The sequence below is a fragment of the Grammomys surdaster genome, unplaced genomic scaffold (assembly GCF_004785775.1).
Source record: "Grammomys surdaster isolate TR1022 unplaced genomic scaffold, NIH_TR_1.0 224, whole genome shotgun sequence".
Lineage (NCBI taxonomy): Eukaryota > Metazoa > Chordata > Mammalia > Rodentia > Muridae > Grammomys > Grammomys surdaster.
In genome coordinates, this window is record NW_021604669.1 from 5,621,001 (window position 1) to 5,645,456 (window position 24,456).

At 41.6% G+C, this 24,456-nt stretch overlaps 1 protein-coding gene across 1 annotated transcript in view; it reads right to left on the minus strand.

The window, feature by feature from the left end:
* Nucleotides 1-24,456, minus strand: part of Khdrbs3 (KH RNA binding domain containing, signal transduction associated 3) — a 158,273-nt gene that overhangs the window by 90,452 nt on the left and 43,365 nt on the right. Inside the window, exon 2 of the mRNA XM_028773255.1 lies at nt 8,549-8,667. Within this exon, the coding sequence (XP_028629088.1) occupies nt 8,549-8,667 (119 nt within the window). The remainder of the gene's footprint in view (nt 1-8,548; nt 8,668-24,456) is intronic.

A 24,456-nucleotide genomic window follows, 5' to 3' on the forward strand; every position in this document is an offset into this window, starting at 1 on the left:
TCTGCTCTCGCTCTCTGCTCTCGCTCTCTGCTCTCGCTCTCTGCTCTGTTGTTTGTACCCATCAGGATGGATGGAAATCTCTGCAGCTGTGCCTCAAATCCTCATCCCGACAGCCCTAGGCGCTGGGTATTTCATCAGAGCCCTACAAATTCTAATACAGATAAAGATGGAATCAGCATGTTAATGAGAAGCCTATATGGTTCCACACTCACTAAATCTGCCATGCTTACCATGGTCTAGAAATGACCCATGTGCTCATTGATGAATAAAGGATTTTAAAAATGTGAAATATATACAATGAAGCATTAAAAAAAAATCACATCTCTGTGACAACTTTGGTGAGCATGAAGAGATTTACACCAAATAAAATAAGCCAGTTACAGAGACACAAATCACAGCACTGCCTGTGTGGGATCTAAAAGAGATGAGTAGGGAAAAGGCAAGAAAGAGGAGATGCTACACTGATTAACATTCCTGGTTAGCACTGCTTAACCAGGAGGAATTAGTCTATGCAATCAACTGTATAGCAAGGTGATATAATTACCAACAGAGGGACCAGAATAGTTAGAAGGGAGGATTAAGAAATGATAGATGTTGAAAGAGATGGTGAGTTGGCTGCATGTGATCACACTGCATTCCCACGCATTCTAACGTAGCGTACTGTATGACTGGGGTGGAGGACCATGGAGTGCCTGCTCAAGCCTGGGGCTGTCATCAGCAGGTCCACAAACTTAAAATTCATAAAAACTGCACTGTTCCCCAAAAGTAAATTAACTCTCGCTGAAAGGAGCAGAGATGACTAACTGCAAGCACTGCCATCTTAACTCTACAGCTAAGCCATCAGTTTGAAACCTAAAACAAATGATCCTCTGGGAAGAGAGCTGTCTCTCAAAATCAACCAGGGGCTCCAGAAAAGGCAACTTTTAATGTACTGACATGTCATACATGTCCAGCTGGAGAAGCTAAACAAACAGCTTCCACTAAGTGAACCACTAAGAAGATGGGTTTGGAACTCCCAGGGAGAAAGAAAAGAAGAAAGCCAGTCCGTGTTAAGCTAGGAAGCTTAACTAAAATACAGAGCAGATGTGGTTTATGGCTTTTTAATCTCAAAGATCCTTAGCCCACACATGCCTGAGAAAAATAGCAACCACCGTGCATTGCCAACACTCAATACTACACATTTTTAATAACATTTTTTAAACCACAAACTGCATTATGTTAGAATAGCAAGAGATGGATAAAAGTCACCAAATTAATAAAATTAAGAATTTCTCTTCTTGGAGGTGACCAGTCTTTAACCACTTGATATGCTATGTTCGGTTGATGTCCCTGAGAGGCCTGCACTTTTCTGAAGAAAAACAGAGAAGTGGCTGGGACGTGGGGGTGGGGTGCTGGGACAGGAGGATGGAGGGAGAACTGAAGTCAGGATGTAAAATGCGAGACTAGAATAAAGAATAAATATTTTTCCAATTGCTATTTATTTTTTCATGCTAACAGCCCCTAAGAAAAATTTATTTAATATTCCAAAGTAGAGGAAAACAATAATTTCTCTTCTTTTTTGTGTTTCATTATGAAGGTTCCAATAATCCACAGCTAGCCCAAATCAAAATCAGTAATTAAAAGAAAATTCTAGAAATAAACCATTCATGAGTTTTAAGTAGCTTTTGCAGGGCAATGACTATAATCTCTCAATTTTTCTAGTTATTGTTCTTTATCACTGACCGTGCCTGACCTACCAGGAAACTTTCCAATAGGTGCATGCGCCTGTATACAGAAAACATAATCTACACAAGCTGAGCACTCTGCAGTCTCAGGTTCCAGCAGAGTACCCTGCCGTGTACAGCCAACTGTGTAGCCAGAAGCCACATGAAGACTAACTCAGTACCTCAACGTTATAACTCCATCTTTTGACATGGTCTCTAGTGTTCCCTTCAACAGGAGACTGCATCCGCCATGTTTCCTGACACAGAACCCGGCATCCTCCAGGTCAGCTCAAAAGTCACTCGAGTCTAGCAGAGTGCAGTTCCACTAGCCTAAGTACCATTAACCAATTCCTTCACGTCTCCTATTAAAATCTGCGTATCTTGTTGAATTAATCGTCCTAACCAAATGAGATGGCTTATGATTGGCCAAATGCGTCTGACCCATATAGCATGCCCTCATGTTAGGAGGAAACACCAAATGTCCATCTTTCTTACTTGGAATCCTGACCAGCTGACCTCAGCATTCCTTAAACGTGTCAAAATGATCCTCCTGTCTTTCTAAAGCCAAGTGTGTTCTGAGCATTAAACAGTCACCTGGATTCTCCACTCAAGTGAGTTGGAGACCAATAACAGAATCCTAATCACTGTCCTTTTACCATAACAAATGCGGCTCAGGAAAGAGTCTCCAATATCAATCCTCAGACCAGTCAGCAGGAGAAAATGATGAATTGATGGCTCCTTATTAACTAGAATCCTGCACAGAGTTATCTCTTGCTTAGCAGCTCAAAGCACACAGCCAGCACCAACTCTACAAGAAACTGTACGATTCCCACAGCTACTCCCATGGGCCAGTCCTCTACTGTTCTCCAGTGGACAGTTAGCTGCTACTAGCAGGAGGGCTTCTACAGCACATGCACACATTCATACAAAGCTTGAAGTTGGTGGCTAAGGGATGCTAATGAGATATATAGCCTGCCCCAGACACTAAACAAATGTGGTGTGCTCGGATCTGTTACTGACAGAAAGTACATGTCTTCCCATCTCATCACAGCTGACACTGAAAAGGAATATTTGAGATTCTGAGATACCATATTCATGTATTACTTCACATAAGAACTTAAATAAAACAAAGTATGAATTTCAGATTAGTTGACATATTCCAGAATATCTACTTCTGGAATATTAAGTGAGTTGCTATGTCTGCTCATCTTTCTATCCACTGTGTCCTGGGCACAAAGAATCCATGCAGAAGGTCTGCCTGTGCCATTTCTGCTCAGTAATTTGTCTGTTTGTGTAGTGGTCATAACTCACTTTCTATTTATATAAAAAAGTATCTATCTGTTTTTGAGTAAAGATGATCACAATGTGATACCTAGAGATATCAACCATAAACTGTCCGAATCTGAACAAAATGTCAAGTCAACTATTGTGAGCCCTAGATAGTGACAGAAAACAGGCAGATTCTGAAATTCAGTCAAGACCTGAAGCAAACAGCCAGGTATAAACATACTAAGTTCAGAGCTTTTACAAACCTGAGAAGCAAGGTCTGAAGCAACCATGATACTGAAATACAAAGGAAAGAGCCCAGAAAGGATTAGAACAGAAGATGTGCCAAGATCTTAGACTGACCCTAAACCATATTCCCTGGCATTAGATGTAAAACAAAGTTAAAATAAAGAACTCAACTCATTACCACTTTATATTACAGTCTGAATATAATCTAGTTAATTAGCTACTAATAAGGCCTCAGTGTCCACCAAAGAACTGAAACAGAACTGAGGACTGCAGGAACATACATTTATAGTGTCCAGGATACAATCCAAAATTACTCAACATGACAATACAACTCTTCACCACAATAAGTCCAGCCTAATACAAGGAGACGAACGTGACTTCAGAAGTAAAAGACCAAGAATTCCAACACAGGCTTTAACTGACTCCATGGCATAAAGGAAAGTAACACCTATAGGGCTGGAGACCTGGCATACCCCCAGAAAGCAAATAAAGCTTGGTACAGCAGTCTCCATTAGCAATCCCCAGACATGGGAAGCAGAGACAGAAAATCTCCAGAAGACTGTGCAATGGAGTAAGCAGCTGTGACCACTCAAAAGAGCCAGCCTGTCTCAAACAAGGTCAAAGGCCAGGACTCACACCTAAAGTTATCCTCTCAACTACACACACACACACACACACACACACACACACACACACACGAACACACACAATTTAAATAGGCCTATAAGCTGTATGGAAATAGAAGCAGTCATTAAAAGTTTCCTAAACAAACAAACAAACAAAAAAACCCAGTTACAGACAATTTTAGGGCAGAATTCTACCAAACTTTCAAAAAAGACCTATGTTCATATGCCTCAAACTATTCCACAAAACAGAAACAGAAGGAGCATTGCCAAATTTATTTTATGAGGCCACACACAGCCTGATTGATTGGCAAACCACACAAATATTCAGCAAAGAAAGAATTACAGACCAATTTCCATCATGACCATTGATACAAAAATACTCAATAAAATACAAGAAAATGAAATCCAAGAACACATTAAAAACATTATCCACCATGATCATGTGGGCTTCACCCCAGAGACTCAGGGGCAGTCCAACATATGAAAATCCAGCAATGTAATCCACCATATAAATGAACTGAAAGGAAAAACAAAAACAAAACCACATGATCATCTCATCAGATGCTGGAAAAGCCTTTGACAAAATACAACACCCCTTTATAGTAAAAGTCTTGGGAGAGACTAGGGATAAAATGGACATACCTAAACATAATAAAGACAATTTACAGCAAGCTGATAGCCAACCTCAAATTAAATGGAGAGAAAATCAAAGCAATTCCACTAAAATCAGGAACAAGAAAAGGCTGTCCACTCTCTTCTTATCTATTCAGTAAAGTACTTGAAGTTCTAGCCATAGCAATAAGACAACTGAAGGGGATAAAAATTGGAAAGGAAAAAGACAAAGTATCACTATTTGCAGATGATATGATAGTATACATAAGTAACATCAAAATTCTACCAGGGAATTCATACAGCTGATAAACATCTTCGGCAAAGTGGCTGGATATAAGATTACCTCAAAAAAAAAAAAAAGTCAGTAGTCCCCGTATATACAAATGACAAACGGGCTGAGAAAGAATTGGAAACAACACCCTTCAAAATAGTCACAAATATATATACTGTCTTGAAATAACTCTAACCAAGCAAGTGAAAGACTTGCTTGACAAAAGCTTTGAAGTTTCTAAAGATGTCAGAAGATGGAACAACCGCACATGCTCATTGCTTGGTAGGATCAGCATAGTGAAAATGTCCATTTAACTGAAAGCAATCTGCAAATACAACACAGGAGAGTAAGAGCTGGGAGGAGGGCGCCATCCCCATCAAACTGAACTGAGTTCTGCTAACATCCTTTAATCAGATAAAATGCTGGTGTTTTAAGAAACGCCAGCCACCCTCAGGACTAAGAATGAAGTGTCAGGTGCAATGTAAAGGTTCTGCACTGGCCACAGCAGGCATCTTTGACCAAGTCCTGCTCAACAGTGAGCGTGCTTATTTTATAACTTATGTGCTAGTTTGTATTTGTGGAATCATAGCAATAGACTGCAAGTTTTGACCATTCACAACTCTAAGAAAAAAAATCATATGGAATACTTTGCATTTTAAAAGGCTATTTTTTTTTCTTAAGACTGTCTTTTGCTGTTTATTAAGCAACCTCCCCTGCATTATAAAAATGGAGCACATCACCTGTGACAAAAGTAGGTAACAGGTGTAGCAGGGATAGTTCAACAGGAACATCTGAGTTCTATCCTGATTATACCCAAACATCAGAGGCATGTGTGCTTAACAGAAGACTGACTGGGAGAAGTGAGAACATGAAATTAAAATCTCATATTCACTTGTCCTTCTAAACTTCACCAATGAATGTAAAGCAATGATGAGAGACAAAATAGGATCACACGTGTTTCTTCTTTTTAAGGAGTAAAGGGTTCCTTCCCCACTGCCCGCGTTGAGTATTTTACTAGAAATATAAATGAGGAAGAAGTAAAGCTGCTTATACAGACTGTGATTATGTAACTAGAGATCCTAACAGATCTATCAAACAAAAAAATTAGTAATACAGCAAAAGAAAGAAGAGATAGAAAATAAAGATAACAAATGATGTGTTACAAACTCAGATAATAGCTTAAAAATCCAATTTCTGATAGTGAACAACCATGAATATTCAGACAGGCACAGATGACTTGTACCAGGAAGGTAAGCAAGGCTGCTGAGAAGAATCTGAGCATAGAAACAGACAGCTATCCCACACTCAGACACGGGAGTGTAAGAGCTGGCAAGAGGGCACAGTCCCCAGAGCCATCAACAGACACAACCCAAGTGCAGCCAGAGCACAGCAGGTCACTGTGTAGAGATCCATGAATGAATTCGTAAATTTATATGGAATTGTAAAAGAGCCAGAATATGTAAGCAATCCTGAAAAAGAAGGTCAAAACTGGAGCAATTTTAAATTCATGGCTCTCCATAAACAGCTCCAGTAAACAAGACTGTGGTCCTGGCGTAAGGATCCATAAATACTTCAATGGAACACAACAAAGCTCTCATAAATAACCCTCACTTCCACAGCCATCAGATTTCTATCACAAGTGCTAAATGAATCCATGGACAGAAAGCATCAAATCCTGATGAGAAAAGTAAATACTCTCATGGGGAAAAAGCAAACTTGACTGTTGCCCCATTCCATCCTCTGTTGCTGTAACAGCATACTTCAACAGAGGTAACCTATAATGAGTGGAAGTTTATTGGCTAACAGTTCTGTAGGCTGAGACGTCCAAGAGCAGAGTACCACAATTTGCAATTTTGGGTTTTTTGTTTTGTTTTGTTTTGTTTTAATTAAACCACATTCCAAACCTACCCAACCATCTTTGTGTCTGCCTTCTCCCCTGCCATTTTAAAATTCTTCAAAACCAATTTGCACTGCCCAATCCTTGGTAGTATGGCTTTCCACTGGAGAAAGGTTACCTTACCATGTTGAGGGACTTCATGCTTCTAGTCAACATGGCTGCCAACATCTCACACAGAGAGCAAGCACACTAGTTTAGGTCGCTCTTCCTCCTCCTTCCCTTTTTATTTTACATCAGTATGTGTGAGTCAGGTGTCCACTGGTGTCTGGGCAGTGATTAATGTCTGTTGTCTTCCTCTGGTGCTTTCCACTTAGTTTTTGAGACAGGATCTCTTAGGGAATCCATAGCTCATTATTTTGGCTGGACTGGCTGGCTTCCTGTATTCACTCAATCACTGATAAAGTTAAAAAAGTTACAAAGTGTGCCACTATGCCAGCCTTTACACAGGGCCTGGAGATCTGAACCCAAGGCCCCACGACTGAGCAGCACTCACCCACTGAGTCATCTTCCTTTCATAAGCAACACCTGCCATCAATGTGCCCCTCCCCCCCATGAAAGGTCTAATTCTAGTGCCTTCCAAAGGTCCCACCTCCAAACATGATTGACAATAAAGTTGAGGGGTAAGTTTCCAACAGAGGGATTGCTGGAGAACACATTTAACTTCTAACTTACACATAATTTATAAAACCCATTTGAGATGCACCACTATCCTTAATGTAAAGAAATTCTCATAAGAACAAGGAGAATGTATTTACAATTTATTAATGATTTTAATATTTTTCTGGGAATGATCAAAATTCAAGTTTATTGAAGGATTTAACTGTAAAACAAAATATTTAAAAAATTAAAGACTCCTCAAACGAAGATTCTACCAAAATATAGCAAGCCAAAGACTGAGCTAAATATTTCCAAATAGAAGTTTAAAAAAGGACTTGTACCTAGACCATGTAAATAGTTCCTACCAGTCAACCATCAAAATACAGGTAGCCAAGAGATAAATGGTTCAAAAATGTTGTGACCTTTACAACGGCAGACAGAAATATACAACACTGTTAGTCATCAGGGAAATGTAAGCTAACAACACAAAAAAATACTAATACAACACAATGTATAATAATAGCAAAACCCTGACAGTGGGACATACTCCAAAAGAGATGTGGCACAGGCAGGCACAATCCAAACACTTTACCTATGGACAAATCATGGTGTGCAACCATTTTCAGGGAAAAAGGAGGGGGAGGAGGAGGAGGAAGAGGAGGAGGAAGAGGAGGGAGAGGAAGAGGAAGAAGAGGAGGAATAGGAGGAGGAGGAGGAAGAGGAGGAGGAAGAGGAAGAGGAGGAGGAAGGACAGGAATTCTTTGAAAAATTGAACATAGCTTAATTTCAGTACTTGGCATTTGGCCGGATGAATGAAAATACCTGTCACAAAGTGCCTTGCAGTAAAAGCACTCATGCAATGTAATGTATAACACCCTACTGAAAACCATGTAAACTAGCTCCTAGACACTGGGTAATGAAGACTGTAATAGAAAGAAACGAACAACCGTATAAGACAGCATGTCTGTCTGAACCACAGACAGACATCTGATTCAAAGCTCCTGACAACCGGGAGTTTCTTAAGCACGCGCATGCATACACCCAAAGTTGTTCTATGCATCTCATGTAAACAATTTCAGTTCTAAACCCCTCTATTTTATATTTTAAATGAGGAAACCAAAGAGAAAGGCAGGCTAGGCACATGGCTAGTATGATATAAATATATCTCTTATGACTCTACAATTTATTCTGGAGTCAAACAAAAGATTCAAATTGTTCCATTCACCAAAAAGTTTTAATTAGCTTCAGGTGTGTGAAGGCCAGAGCCCATAACTCCAGCATCTGCTCCTGGGCTCAGGGCAACAGCAGTCCACAGCTCCCGCCTTACCTTGGGAAACTGCTTTACAGGAATCAACACTTTCTGTCCCAGCTTCATGTTCTTGTTTATCACCACATCAATGTATTTCTCTTCATCCTTGCCTTCTCCCTTTTGAAACTTTTCTATTTCTGTGGAGGCAAAAAGATATCCATGAAGCATGTGACGCAGAGCTGCAGGTGTGGAGTCTGCCTAGCTCCACTGTGGAAGGAACTCACATGCAGAAAGGAAGACTGTTAAATTGGCATGATTTTTTTTTTCAAGTAGTGACAGATGTATTTTACCAAGGAAATCTTCATAAATGAAAAATGCACAAAGTATGGCTTTCAAGGCAGCTGATGAAGGTAAAGTGGACAACCACAAATTAAATAACAATAATCACCTCTCCTGTCCTGTTCTCAGTTGAGTTACACAGCATCAGGACCCTACCTAATACTGCTCTTGCCTGGTGTTCTACAGCTTGTACTTCAAGAACTAGCTCCAAAACTTGTATCTGAAGAACAGGGGGAACAGCAGAGGTTAGAGGGAGGAAAGGGAGTGGGAAACAATGTAATTATATTTCTATTTTAATTTTTTGTAATTTTTAAAAATTGGCTCTAAGTTAGTTGGCTTGACAAAGATAGATGGCCTGTCGTCAGCAGGGTCCCCACTGCAGTCTCCCTCCTCACACAGCACCGCCCACTGCAGGTTAACACACAGCTGCGACAATGCACTCCACTTTCCCATGATGCCGGAATGATCTCATCTTTTTTCAAGGTTCATCCATCTGAAACTCACTGATTCTCCTTCCTCAGGGAAGTAACAGGAACAAGAAAATTAATCCCTCCTGGCTTGGCTCTCACAGAGCACGTAAAGAGACAACTCTATTACTCTAAGTAGGAAAAACGGAGGTAGCATCTCTCACCAGAGCCCCAGTTTCTCTATTGTACAGCCTACTTCTGCAAACATCTACTGCCTCCTACCTGCCACCTTCAAGTTTCAGAAACTGGACATAGCATATGTTTTTATTCAGGTTGTGCATTGTCTACAGTACTTGGTTGTGTACAAGAGGCTGGGCACAAGCAGGTGGACTTTCCCCCCAGCAAGTGCAAGACACAGACAGGGGCCAGAGAAACGAAGAACTTTCAGTCACGTGAGTGTACAGATGGGGACCTGCATACATCACCGTGGTTGTTTAATGTGAGCACACACACACACACACACACATACACACACACACACAAACACACACACACACACTGTCTAAGTCTCTGTCTCTTTCCTGAGGAGGAGGCAGGTACAGAGCACGAGTGTGCATGTCTTGCTCTAACTCTGTCTCGACAGGAGCACAGGGCCCCTGACTCACAGTAGAGGTCTGATGGTGTCAAGAGACACTGGAACAGGAGCTAGAGCACTGGGGGAGGGAAGGAGAGAAAGGAGAGACTTGAAGGTGAGAAACATTCAGGCCTCTTCCATAATTAAATCTAAAGTTGGAAATTTTCAGGATCAATGGCATAATAAGAGTGTGATAAATTAATTATTTTTAGTCTTCAATAAAAAGCACTTGAGTCCTTTGGGGTGACCTAGAGGAAGGGTATATGGAAACCTATTGTACAACCCAATTAAAATGTAATTGGAGGAAAAAGTAGAACAAGTAACCTATGAAGGAAGAGGGTGACATAGTGGGGGTCAAAGTTGTAAGTATGAAAGGGGTGGGGGAAGAGAGGATGGGTTAACCAAGACTACGGTGTATGAAAAAGCCTTATAGAAACTTACTAGAAGGTGGGAAACGACAGGACAGCTTCAAAATGTGCTTATTTTTTTGTTTGTTTGTTTGTTTGCTTGCTTGCTTGCTTTTTAAGTAGCAATTCCATCCAGAAAACATGGCTATTAAACAAAAACTGCCGTCCCAGGCACAGGTCACCTCCCCAGAGGTGTCCAAAACAACACAGGCTACACCATTGCTCTTGGTACCCACCATAACCAAAACCCAGCTGCTGAAGACACCACTCCTGTTGGTCAAGGGACGTAAGGAAATCAACTGAAACCCTATGAAGAAATGTCCTCCCTACTAGCTAGGTCTCATTAGGCTGCTGGGAGATAAAAGACATCAATGGCCTTACCCAGCAATGGACCTTGCAGGATGCAGTACCAACGGGCCAGGAAGATATGTCACTTGTGCAGAAGGGGTATGACTATCACGGAGTAGCCATCTGCTCTCTGGCTTGTTCTGCTCAACGGGGGGAACTTTATGCCTAGGATGGTATTATAATCTTTGACTAAAGGGAGGGTACTTGGGAGGATGGTCACACATCCTAGGGTAGAACCTGCTGTCATTTTTCTAAATGACCATGCTGTCAAAGTGCACTCTAAATAGGCCCAGGCTGCTCTTAGCCTCAGTCAGAAAGCCTTCTTTTTGAATCGGGCTGCACAGTATTGAGATATAAGACTTCACATTCAGCCAAAAATAGGCCATGTTTATTAAACACCACCTTCAACTCTCTGTGACTCTTGGAAGAGGAGGCAGAAAGCCTGGAAGAAGTTAGTTGGGAAGAAGAGCTGGGAAATGCAGTCCCCTGGACATGGCATGGCCATTGCACTCAGGAGCTCACAGCAGCCCCAGTTACTGTACAAAACAAGCCAGAATTCACGATGAACTGGGGAGGAGCTCATAAGGCCTCCTTCCTAATGGAGAGGCCAGTGGCAGCTGATAGAAGCAGGGGAAGGGAGAATCATTCTTGGGGGTGTGGCCTCTGGTAGACTGACCACTCCAATGGGTGTCTCATACCCCTGCACTTATGAGCAACATTAATTGAACTTAGTAGATTATTGTTTAATAAGAGAGAGAAAGGTCATAGAGTTGGAGTGGACATGTTGGGAAACTAGGGGATCTGGAGGAGGATATGATCATAATTCTATATATGGTTAGAGATCTCAAAAAAGATTTAAAAAATAAAACAGCAATAAGTCACAAGTCAGCTGCTTCACTGAGTATAAGACTTCAGCTTTAGTTAGTAAAAGAAAATAAACCCCATCTTTTATTAGCTATGTAATAATTAGAAACAATCTTTGACACAGAAGTCAACAAATGAGGTAAACTAAAATTTCCTTTAAACCGATTAGATTTTTCCCCATTTTTCTTCATATGTTTGTGAGTAGTATGCATGCATGCATGCATGTCTGCGTCTGCATGAGTATGAGTACAGGTGTCGGCGGGTATACATGTTCGTGGGTTTAAAAGTACTTGTGGGGGGTAAGTTAGTATAGGAAATCATCCTTAATAGTCTGCCCTCCCTCCCTAACTAATTCACTGAAGCAAGGTGTCTCAATCAAACCCAGAACTCACTGATACTGATACTACTAGTCTCGTTTAGCCAGGCTGCTCTAGGATCCCATCTCTGCCTCTGTGACTGGAACTAAGTGTGGACTAGTACACCTACCTAGCATTTACACAAGTTTCTGGAGATCTGAACACTGGCCCTCACAGTTTCAAGGCAATCACTTTACTGAACTATCTCATCTCTGCAGGCCAGCATCTACAGTAAAATACACCATGTTTGTGTGTGTGCGTGTGCGTGTGCGTGTGCGTGTGCGTGTGCGTGTGTGTGTGTGTTTCAACTATAACAGACAACCTCTACACCCAGCTATCTTATTATTTATATTATGCACTCACTGTGCTCATGTACACATGATCTCCCTACAGTAAATAAGAAAATGATAACCAACGTAACTTGCTGGCACGGAGGGGAGGTGAGGAGCTTTTGGGTTTTTTTTTTAATTATACAACTATTATTAGCAATTAAAGTATAAAATTTAAGTTTTGGGAAATTGTTTTAAGTTAGAAAAACAATTTTTTTTATAAATAAATTCTGACCACACAGAAGTTTTGCCCATCGGCTTGGAGTGTCAAAGCTGTGCTGTCTTAAGACACAGCTCTCTTGGTCCTTTCCTGACCGTTTTCACTGACAGTGATGGGCCACTCACCCACAGTGCATCTCACTTAAATACAGATTGCAAACTACATGCAAAATCCTTGAGAATCAGTAGTCGTCACTGAACTACAGTCACCAGAACCGAGAACACTAACTAGCATGCATCTAAAGTCTACTTAGTTCTGAGACATACTATGTACCAGGACAGAATGTGGAGAGCGAGGCAGAGAGACAAACGTAGTATGATGCACAAAATGCTGCACAATGGGGTTAAGAGCTCTAGAAGATGCACGGTTACTTAAAAATCTGGAAAATCCAAACCCAATACTTAAGAGATTTGGGAGAGGAACTGCAGTCAAATGAAAGCGGATTTCTAAGCCAGGGGAGGAGGCCCTGAAAACACTACTGCAGTGGGGCTCATCCACACAGTGACAATCCTAAGGTCTCATAGCATCTCTTATAATGTCCCTTAATCTTGCCATCACAGAGGCAATAAATAGATGCTATGTCTTAATGGTTGGCCCCGGGTTCTCACAGAAGGATGGCAGATAAAAGTGGGGAAATGGGTCCGTTTGTTCTGTGCAGAGGAGGAAAGAGGGCAAAAGCATGACAAGGCAGATGAAATGGACACAGTGCAGTGACAGACAGGGAGTTGCAGTAAGAATCAGCTGAGGCAGCAGAAGCATCCCAAAGAAGAGAGAATTGGGCAGTGCATAGGAAGTGGAAAGCAGACAGGCTGAGTGATACAGTGGATAAAGACATGGAAAGGGGATTAGCTAACTCTCAGAATGAGTAGATTCTGGTTTATTTAAGAGTGGACAGAGGCTTGAGGAGAGAGCTGACAATGAGGTACACACCATGTTCAGAGAAGCATGGAACCTAATGCTGGATGTTCTGTTGAAATCACCACACAGGGACACCTCCACAATCCATCTCACCTCCATCCTGCTCTGTGGTATACCACCAGGACCACTCACCAGTCAGCTTCTTTCCTATACTGGAACATATCGGAGTACTGTGTGTCTAGCCTTGTTTCCTATAACGAAACTCCATGCACTGTGTCCAGCCGAAATCCCACTTTCTAGTACGGCAGCCTTCAAGTCCCTGCTCATGGTTCTTTGATGATTCCTCCGCTGTCACTTTGTATTTGAAGTCTGTCTTAGCCCACAGACTATTTCCCAGTACTTCCTCATGCTCACTCTTCCAGAGTGCTTTGCAGGTGACTCGCCGAGGACATTGACTCAACAGTCTAAGCATCGCCTGTGCCTGTGTACTGCCTCAGCAGCTTGTTCTCGCTCTGTCCCCACATCTCAGAGGGGTGTTAGTAGTCACAATGTGCCATGATCATTTCAGAACTCAGAAATGCAGGCCTCCCCTAGTATGTATCAACAAAGGTTATTCACATGCTTTTACTAACAGAAGAATAAACCCGATGAATCTTGTCGTGTGTGTGTGTGTGTGTGTGTGTGTGTGTGTGTGTGTGAGAGAGAGAGAGAGAGAGAGAGAGAGAGAGAGAGAGAGAGAGAGAGAGAGAGAGCGCACCTGGGTTAGAGATTGTTGTTATAAGACAGGATGGAAAGGCAAGTATTAGGCCGTGAATTCCTGGGCTGAGTGCATTCAGAACTTATACTTTCCTGAGAAACCCATTAGCTTGAAGCTCTCATACTGCATCTTGGCCTTCCTCGAGCTTCTTTCTTATTAAGTAACTGACCTTCAAAATGGGACTCCAGAAAGAAACAGACATATTGGAGTCATCTGAACAGTTTAATAAAGGGCTGGCCACAAAAGCAGGAAAGATGACTCAGTGTTTAAGAGTACTTACTGTTCTTGCAGCGGACCTGGGTTGGGTTCCCAGCACCCATATTGTGGCTCACACCCATTTATTAGCTTCAAGTTCAGAGGAAACTGCCATTCTCTTCAGGCATCTGTGGGGCACCCGGCATGCACTCAGTGCACTTAGACACATACATGCAAGACACCCAAACACATAAACTCAAACTAAATCTTTAAAATTCTAACAAAGGTATGGATAATCATAGCAATAAAAATTTAATTTAATAAAGGGACCAGGGGGTTAAGAAGGAAGAGGTATGAGGGCACAAGAGTAGGGAAGGGTCAAGAGTAAGACTTGGAACTGAGGGAGACAGGAACAGAGACAGCGTAGGGGAGATGGGAAGAGGTACTATTGAGTGAAGCATCAGAGACGAGTGTCCACAGAGACAGGCAGTCAAACTCAGGCACACCACAGAGAGAACAACCACTCACATGTCCTTCTCCCGACTTCTCATCTTATGCTGGTAGCAGAAAGCATATGGTTATGAGCTTGACATGACCCCAGGGCACACACCCGCCTCTGAGGGACAGAGTGGCAGAGAAGGTAGAACACATGGCAGACATGCAAGAAAGGACTCTGGCAATCTGGAAAGGGTCTACTGGCTCCTAACAAAGCTCTACCTGGGCTCTGTATACACTGTGCCACACACAGCAAAAGCAAGGAGAAACCATGAAGGTGTGCGAAACTAATTTGAGCAATGACAATTTGATTATTATGATTTGGGGAACAATAGTTCATCATGCATGCGGCTGTGGGTTCTCTTTCCATTCTAGAAATTTTCATCTCCTACATCATTTTATAAAGCAGGATATTCATGCTTAGAGAGTCTGCCCAAAGCAGGCTAATGAAGAGGGAATCACGGTTTCTATGCAGATGATATAACACTGGAAGCCAAGCTTTTCTTTTTCTCTTTACCTTAAAGAACACACATGGGTTTTATTCTGTTTAAGCATTCCACGTGTAAGTGTGCAGCTCAATCTTGTGAAGTACATTCTCACTGTTACAGAACACAAAAACTTTTTCTCTTCTGGCAAAGATGAAACACTACAACTGTCTGACAGCCATCCCCTGCAGGCCCTTTTCTCTACTGTCTCACATGTGCAAACACAAGAGCATTTTGTTATGATTTGTGTGTGCCACACACTACAATGCCCTCAATGTTCACCCTTGCTGTAATGTGACATATGTCTCTTTACTTCACTGGCCTGTTTCTGCCATATCTTAAGAGCCACAGACCCCTAGATCCTAGCAGAACTTACGCTGTTTTAGAAGCATCATTCAGGCCTTGAAACCCAGCATGTTGGCTATAACATGTCCCAAAATAGGAAGACTAAGCCAATCGTTCGTTCAAGGAAAGTCCCTCAGTTTAACAGACACTAAAAGTACTAACCCTGTCCTTTGGCTCTGTAGTTCTGCTTCTAGAAAACTACAATGTAACAACCAGGAGGCACTTTTTGTGAACAAAAACACAGAGCAGTGAGGCTGGGGCTACAAGATTTGGACAAGTTCCACACACAGCCTAAATAGCCAGCAATACACACGTCCTACTCAGCTTTAGCATACGTATCCGTGTGCTCTCTGGTGCACTTACCCCCAACATCAGCTACTGTCTGTCAACAACTAACAGTCTCTGTCTCGTTTGAAATGAGATGTAACAGTGTTCTCAGAGCTGTAGGCCCTACATGTCCCCAGGCCCTGTGAATACAGACACATCTGTTCCTCCTCCTCTCCTCTGCTGCCACGAGGCTTCTCTGTGAGAAGTGCTGTTTCCCTGTCAGGAGAAGTCTGGAATGGTAAAACCTCAACACCAGTGACTGCCTGTGAGGTTTACCTAAAGTGTACCTAAAGGAATTCTGTGTGCCATCACGAGTTGATCAAGACCCAAACCCAAATGAAAAGGCAAAGAAAAATTCCTCTACTGGTAAAGTACTCTATAGAATTAAGTGAAGACAAAAAAAAAAAAGAAAAAAAAAGAAAAGAAAAAGAAAAGAAAAGAAAAAAAAATCAGCAGAAGCAGCCATGGCACTAAAGGAGGCAGAGGAGGGACATACAAACACAGTCATATGCATGCCAAAAGTGCAAGTGATTCACTCAGAAAGGACTTTCTGCTCTGTGTGGTTCACCCACAATACAACGGAACAATTTTAATATTAAGAAAAAGCAAAACTCGATCTTGTGGCCTAGGAAGAGTGATGGCAGTCAGGCCCCATCTCTGAACTCCAAAGCCCTTGAATCCAGTGCTGAGTGCTAAGCTCATTCATACCCAGGAATTGATGAACTGTGGTGGCTCTTCTTAGTTGTCAATTGGACCTTGATAAAATAAATACCTAAGAGGTTTTGTTCCCCTTTCTCCATTCCTACTGTTAACCTTTCCCCAGTATTTCCCCCAAAGTGACTTACGGTCTTTTACAAGGGTAACTAACTCAGTGAAGGCAGCAATCAGACTTGCTGGGGTCTACTGGATACTGGTCTGGAATCAATGCTGATTCTGGTGAGCTGGAGACAGGTTGACTACACCAGGCCACTTCTATGGAATGTACATCACTTTGTTCCTACTGGAGCAGACACTCTGGTTATGGATTTGCCTTTCCTGTACTCAGTGCTTCTGCGCAAATGGCTATGGATTACAGAATGCCTTAATCACCATCATGGTATTGCACACAGTATTGCTTCTTAGAAAGGAACTCACTTCACAGCCAAAGGAGTGCAACAAGGAGCCCACAATCGTGGAATCCAATGGTGTTTCCATGGTGCTCACCATCCTGAACCAACTGGCCTAACAAAGATGGAATGGCCTTTTCAAGATACAGTTAAGGTACCAGTTAGCTGGCACCAGCCTGAAGGGCTGGGTCAGGGTTCTCCAGATGGTGATATATGGCATGTTATGCTTTCTCTCCTACCTAGGATCCAGGAATCCAGGAATCAAGGGGTAGAAAAGGTAAAAGTTCCATTCACAATCTCATCCCTAGCAGCCTGCTAGGACAATGTTTGTGTACTGTTCTGTCCACACTAAGTTCTACTGGCCTAGAAGGTTTGGTCCCAGAGGAAGGTGTGCCATAACAAACATTCCAATGACTGAAAGCTGAGACATCCCCCTGGTCACTTTGGGCTTCTGATATCCTTAAGTCCACAGGCTAAGAAAGGAATAACAGTGTTAGGAGGGATGATAGATCCAGATTACAAGGGAAAACTGGACTGTGTCTCCACAACAGAGGTAAGAACGATTTTGTCTAGAGTACAGGAGATCCTTTAGGGATCTCTTAGTGCTAACTTATGTCCTGCGATTAAAGTCAATGAGAAACCAAAACAGCCTAAACTAGGCAGCATAACAAAGGGCACAGACCCAGCAGGAAGGAAGGTACGGGTCACCCCTCCAGGAAAAGAACCAAGACCTACAGAGGTACTTGCTAATGGTGGAGGAAATACAGAATGGGTAGTAGAAGAATGGGTAGTTAAAAATCGAGTGTGTTTGTTGTTACAACAGGATAGTTGTATCATGTCAGGTATAATTATGACTTGGTTTATTGTTTCTTTGGTAATTAAACATGCTATACAGAGACATAAATGCATGTCCAATTGACGTGCAGTGGATTGTGGTGGCTATTCTTGGTTGTCAACTTGATTATATCTGGAATTAACTAAAACCTGAGTGGGCTGGGCACAGCTGTGAGGATGTTTTGTTGTTGTTCTTTGTTTTTTGTTTTTCTGAATTAAATGATTTCAAGTAGGAAGACCACGTTTAATCTAGATCTTCTGAGGTGGGCAGATTCACCTTCAACCCAACTGAGATAGAAGGATATCCATCTATAATGCACAGCTTGTGCTAGCAGCCTATATCAAGGATATGGAAGAAGGAAGCTTTTGTACTTTGCCTGCTTGCTCTTGCTCTCACTGTAAAGTCCACTCTTTCACTGGTATTCGAGCCTATTTCTCCTGGATTCCATAGTATACTGAAGACCAGCTGAGACCACCAGCTTTGTGGACTGAACAACATATATGGGATATACATGGGATCTATTGTATATGGAATTATATTAGATTCATTCTATAAGTTCTGTTTCTCTAGAGAATCCTGATGAATACACAAACTCTCCATGAAGAAACTCAAACACAGTTCCTCAAAAGAGCTCAGGAAATAATTCAGCAGCACACTTACCAGTGTATGGCTGCCACAAGAATCACCACCCCTGTGTTGTTGATCAACTATCAGGAAAGGGAATAAAAATAAGAGAACACAGCACTTATCCTACAGGGTCAATGTGTCATTTTTGAATGACAAAGCACTTTAAAAGTTATGACAGTAACATGACACAGTTAACTTCAACCTAAGTAGTTCACATTTGCCAAATAAAGTGGCTTCTGAGACAGGGAGTTCCTAAAGAATAGCATTTCTTTTCTAGTTTAACTTTATAGTTCTTGAACAACACAAAAACCACAGCTCTACATCCAATGCCTGTGTTAAAACATTCCTCATCCCAGGTCTGTGGTCAATGTGTCACTGTACTCCATGTTCAGTCTTCTACTCCACCCAAAAATGGTGCCTATGGAAGACAGACAACTCTGTTCCTTTACCTTTCCAGTGTTCCAGTCCCTAGCACAGCGTGATGGTTTGTATATGCTTGGACCAAGGAGTGGCACTACTAGGAAGTGTGGCCCTTGTTAGAGTAGGTGTGGCCTTGTTGGAGGAAGTGTGTTTCTGTGGGTGTGGGCTTTAAGACCCTCACCCTAGCTCCCTGAAAGCCAGTCTTCTCCTGTTTGCCTTTGGACTAAGATGTAGAACTCTCACCTCCTCCTGCACCATGCCTGACTGGATCCTGCCATGCTCCTGTCTTGATGATAACGGACTAAACCTCTGAACCTGTAAATCAGCACCAATTAAATGTTGTCCTTATAAAAGTGACTTTGGTCCTGGTGTCTCTTCATAACAGTAAAACACTGGCTAAAACACACAGGAAGGGTTCCATGCGTTGTTTCTACATGGCTGAACAGATGTTTTAAAATAGATTGGAATGAGCTGAGCAAGTGTAGAAGGAGGCAGTAGCCCCTGATGAAATGTTCTTCTAAATGGCACGACTTAGTAGTTTTTAAAAGGTAATGTGTTAAGAATTCAGAGACCTATGAGAGAATAATACAGATTAGTCAGTGCCACTAAGAACTACAGTGAGAACCGGGCCTTTGCTAATGCAGATCAGCCTACACAAAGAAGAACAGTGTGAAACACAGCCTTTCCAACCAATATTTTTAACCACAACTTTAATCAAACAATCTATACTAACATGAGGAATTCATGTACAGAGAATGAAGTATGTGTTTGATATTCAGAGGGACAGTTTAAAGTAAATGTAACAATGCAGGTGGGATTTAAGAGTGATCTTAAACGACCACAGACAGCATCCTCACCCATCAGAAATCCTATTTGGCAGATTATTACACTGCTCTTGCACCTGCAGCTCTGAAGAGAAATTTTAACTTCCAACTCCATAAATGTTTTCATTACCAATAATTTTAATTAAGTAATACATGCCTAAAGGAACACCTCTTGCATCCAAACCAGGCTTGAATATGCTAAAACCTGCCTAACCTCCACTGACTCATTAATCTTGTAAATAGTGTTCCATAATAAGAAAAAGATGACATGGCAGAGAAGACACCTAACACTGCCTAGTAAGAATGTACAAGCTCAGCATAAACACGCATAAACACATTGTTAATAGAGGAAAAAAATAAATATCTAAATAGTAAGTACTCTTAGAAACACACTATTCACAAATTGGAACAAATACTTTTAGAGAAAATACATAAGGTTAAAACCTGCACATAAAGAAATGGCAGTCACATTTGTCTAAGGGAAAAGAGAATAAAATTATTAATTGCACATCTTATGGGTAATTAAAAAGGCCAAGTACTGCTACTGGACACTAAGGTGTATTTATAGAAGACTTCCCAGGCAGGTAATCCCTGAGACAATGTCACAAGGTAGGAAGAATCATTAGTGCACAGGACAAAGTGCCTAAGATACCCTGAGTATCCCAGGCCTGTGACCTCACTCTGACTCCTAACCTCTCACTCCTTCCTCTGTCAGTATTACTGTTCAGGAGTGATTTTTACTGTGAGTATACAAGAAAGGTACTTTGGATTATTATTACATTTGGGGACACTCACCACGGCATTATTGCAGGTGTGACAAGTGAGTAGAGACTGAAACTGAAACATCAAGATTAGTGTATGAACGTAGCCAGGTAGCAACAGCCTTGGCTGCATCTGACGAACACGGCAAAACTGGACAGGGCTTATGAGTCTCCTAACTAGTATTGTTGAGGTCCTTTCCTTAGCTCACCAAACAATCCCCATTCTGAGTGCTCCGGCTGGCATGAGATGCCATATATAGCCCAGGCTGGCTTTGGACTCACAGTTGTCTTTCTCTGTCTCTGTGACACTGGGACTAAAAGAGTGTCACTTCATTCTGCTTCCCCTTTTGACAGCCAGTTAACTAGACATCCCTGGTGCAATTCTTTGCCCTAGGAGAAGAGAAGCCTGGCACTGAGAGCTCTCTGAATATGGATCCCAGGCCAGGCACTGCTGATCTTCTTCCTTTCTGTGGCACTCCGGGCTTCCTGGCTGAGTCTCTGACCACCAGGCCCAACTTAAAAGACATATTTTCCCTTCATCTCCCTTCTTCATGGCCAATGGTGGGATTTTCAACTTGTCTGTCCTGTTTGTGACCACACCCCCACCCTGAACATTAATAAAACTGCCCTTGGGTTTTCCAGGTTCCTTTTAAGCTCCTCCAAACATAATCTTAACTCCACCAACATTAGAGGCATCACAATTATTAACACATGATTCATATAAGCAACTGTTTACAATATCTAATTTGTGATTGATTTATTCCATTAGAAGAAGACGAAGAACAACAACGGGCCAGCATTACTTAAGATGGTGCTACCTCCCTGTGCTCCTATATGAGAAAAGAGAGGCATCATCACTCTGGAAAAAGAGACACACACACACTGCACCAATGGGAGAGCCAACAAATGCCATTAGGAACCTGCCCAAGCCAATCAAACACCTTCTGTGCTTCCTCAGACAACCTGGCAAGCTTGGCTCTGGGTTCCTGCAGCCTTATTGTCTGAGGATACTGAATGAGCTGGAGTGTATTCCCTAAGTCATATACATGACAGTTTATGTGTTTTTCATATTCATCTGCTATTGGACAGTTGACCCCAAATCTTGATTACTGTGTGTACTGCCAGGAGAAACACCAAGGTAGACATCTCTTCTGCTTACTGTCTGCACTTCCCTCGTATAGATGTGGGGCTCAATGGCAGCCTTAGTTTTAGTTCTATATGCTTCTCATTCACATTTCCCACAAGAGTGTGAACCGTATCTGCACCACTTCCAGAACTTGTCTTTGCATTGTTTGTATTGTTTTCTTAATTATATACAGTTATTTACACACACAAACACACACACACACACACTGCAGTAAGGAAAAATATAAAGGATACACTTGTTCACTGTACCAATGAAGTCTAACTTTCCTTCAGAAGTTACCATGTTCTGGCCCTCCAACCTTAAGCTATTAATAAAACCAGTGGTTGCAATTTTGAAACAATAATGACTAAACAGTAATGATAAATGAGGTGGACCCTAACATTAGTAGAAGGAATCTAACAAGTTCAGCAATTATTACATTATAGACAATACAAGTGTTCTTTTAGTCCTTTACAAACTGCTTAGAACCGAAACTATTCCTTCCCTTCTCCTCAAACAAACAGCAGAGCTGGAGTTTGTCTGTAGCAGTGTCTGAGTCAAAATTCTGCTGTTTCACAAAATACCACCCTGCAAATGTGATGGTTTTGAGACAAAACAAAATCTTCCAATCAGTAAACAAACAGAATAGACTACGTTTATTGCCCAGGAAAGAGGAGAGTTGTCTGCATCCACCGACTGTTTACTAAAACCTACCAAGCAACAGAGGAGGTTTCTGACACAGGAGGTCCACACCCGAGCAAATGTCTGCAGTTCCAGCTGTGCACATGGAGAGGGAAGAGTGACCAGGCTTGTGGTCACATGCAAGGTTACTGGTACTAATATTGAAGGCTGGCACATTTCTCTTCTTCAGACCCATCTTCATATCCAATAGTAACAAAAGGAACTAAAATTAGTATTTGTTGAATGAATCAAGTAGTAGGGATTGGCGCAGTGACTTAACCAATTACCAAAAAGGACAAGCAGAAAGATGGAGCTAAGCGACAATGACAACAAAGCCAGGGTTTGAACCCTGAACACAACAACCCCGCCCTTGACTGCTCCAAAGACTATCTTCAGTATAACTCAAAACATTTGTCAGTGAGGAAGCCCACAGGCTGTGTTTGGTTAACTCAAGCTGGTGAGGATTTAAGTCAATAACTTACAGGAGAAAGCAAGAATTACCATTAAAGTCTGAGAAAAAGAAAATCTACCTTTTAGTTGTATCTTGGGGTTAAAGCGCATTTCTCACTTTTAATTGCAGACACCATTAAGTACTCTGCAAAGGACCAGCTATCTTAAACAATTATCAGGCTCCGAGGTCACCAATTAGAACCCTGCAAGGATTTGAATTAAAAAAACTTTTATGATTAGGTGGAGTAATGATCCACGAAAGAGATTAGTTCTGTTCAGACCACACTCATTAGAAAACCCATTTCCTTTGTGTGAAGATTCAATGTCTTTCTCATTTATCCCGCTGGCATTATCACACACGAAGATAGAAATATGACCGCACTAATAACATTCTATAACAACCATATCGCACAAGCATTTGACTCTCTATTACTTTTGTATCTAATAAGATTACAAATGAGTATTTTTCTATTGGCTAGATGGACAATAATATACACAGTGGCTGATTTCAAAATAAAAACCAGAGTAGAATTTATCATCTCGTTACCATACATGGTTAGGTCAGGTCTATAATCTGTCCTGCTCACAAGCAAGGGTGAAGGCAAATAAATGTTTGGAAAGAAGCCCAAGAGACTAAGTACTACTTTTTGTATGATATTATCTGGAAAGGGCACTTTTATTTAAAACTGAATTCTAAAGACAAATATAATGATTGACAGCTATAACTAGATTCCAAAGGAAACATCCAGTAAGAACCAAAAGGCACCAAAGAATCTTTAAGATATACCACACACACATACATACACATACACACATACACACACACACAAAACCTTCCAACACACCTTAATGCCATGAGACATCATACACTGTTGTCAAGCACACATCATTCCCACTGATCTTAGCCACCTGAAAATTACCAAAGGAATATAAAATATTTAATAGTAAAATACAACTGCAGTATAAACATGCATTCTGTCTCTCAAATTTGATTTAATAAGTCTAACAGAAAGTTATCATACTTATGAAAAATCAATTAACATATATTTCAATAGTCACAGCCTCAGAGGACACGATCCATCGTGGTACAGATGTACACAACGGTTGAAAATGAGCAGGTCACAGGCATTCTAAAGCTGGAGAGAGCTCTACCGACGAGTGGTCCTCCAGACACATTTTATACGTGCCTGCCTCTACTGACACTGGACAACCAAGCCAGGGACTTCCCTTCAGGGCTGTCATGTTAAAAGGTTCAAATGTTTATATTCTAAACTGAGTTGTACATTAAGCTTGTATGGGGATCTTACAAAGAAAATAGCATTGCCAGGGCCAAACAACACTCATTAGTTTTCACTGTGTCCTTCAACCTTAAAAGATTTAGTTCAGTGAATGTCAACCCAGAGGTTTCGCCTGCCAAATCTACTCTAAGGCTGAATGTGTGTGACTCACCCATTACTTAAAATGGCCTGTCTGGGCAAGTAATTCAGAACCAGAGTAAACACAGAGCTTTTAGTGCACAAAGCTAACAGTGACTAACTCAGGCAGGTGGCCTGGTGTCTGTTTGCTATGTTAAGTACAATTTGATGATCTATGAGCCAGTGACTAAGATAGACACTCCAAAACCAACAGGGCCCAGGATCCAAGACAAAGGTGTGTCTTTAGATCAGGTGCCATGTTCAGCACCTATGGCAGCTGGCTCACTAAAGCCAGAAAACAAAGGCCAACGCACAATATAGCTGAGGTCTCAGTACTTCATTAAGAGAGGAAAGTGATTAGAGAGAAAAGCCTAA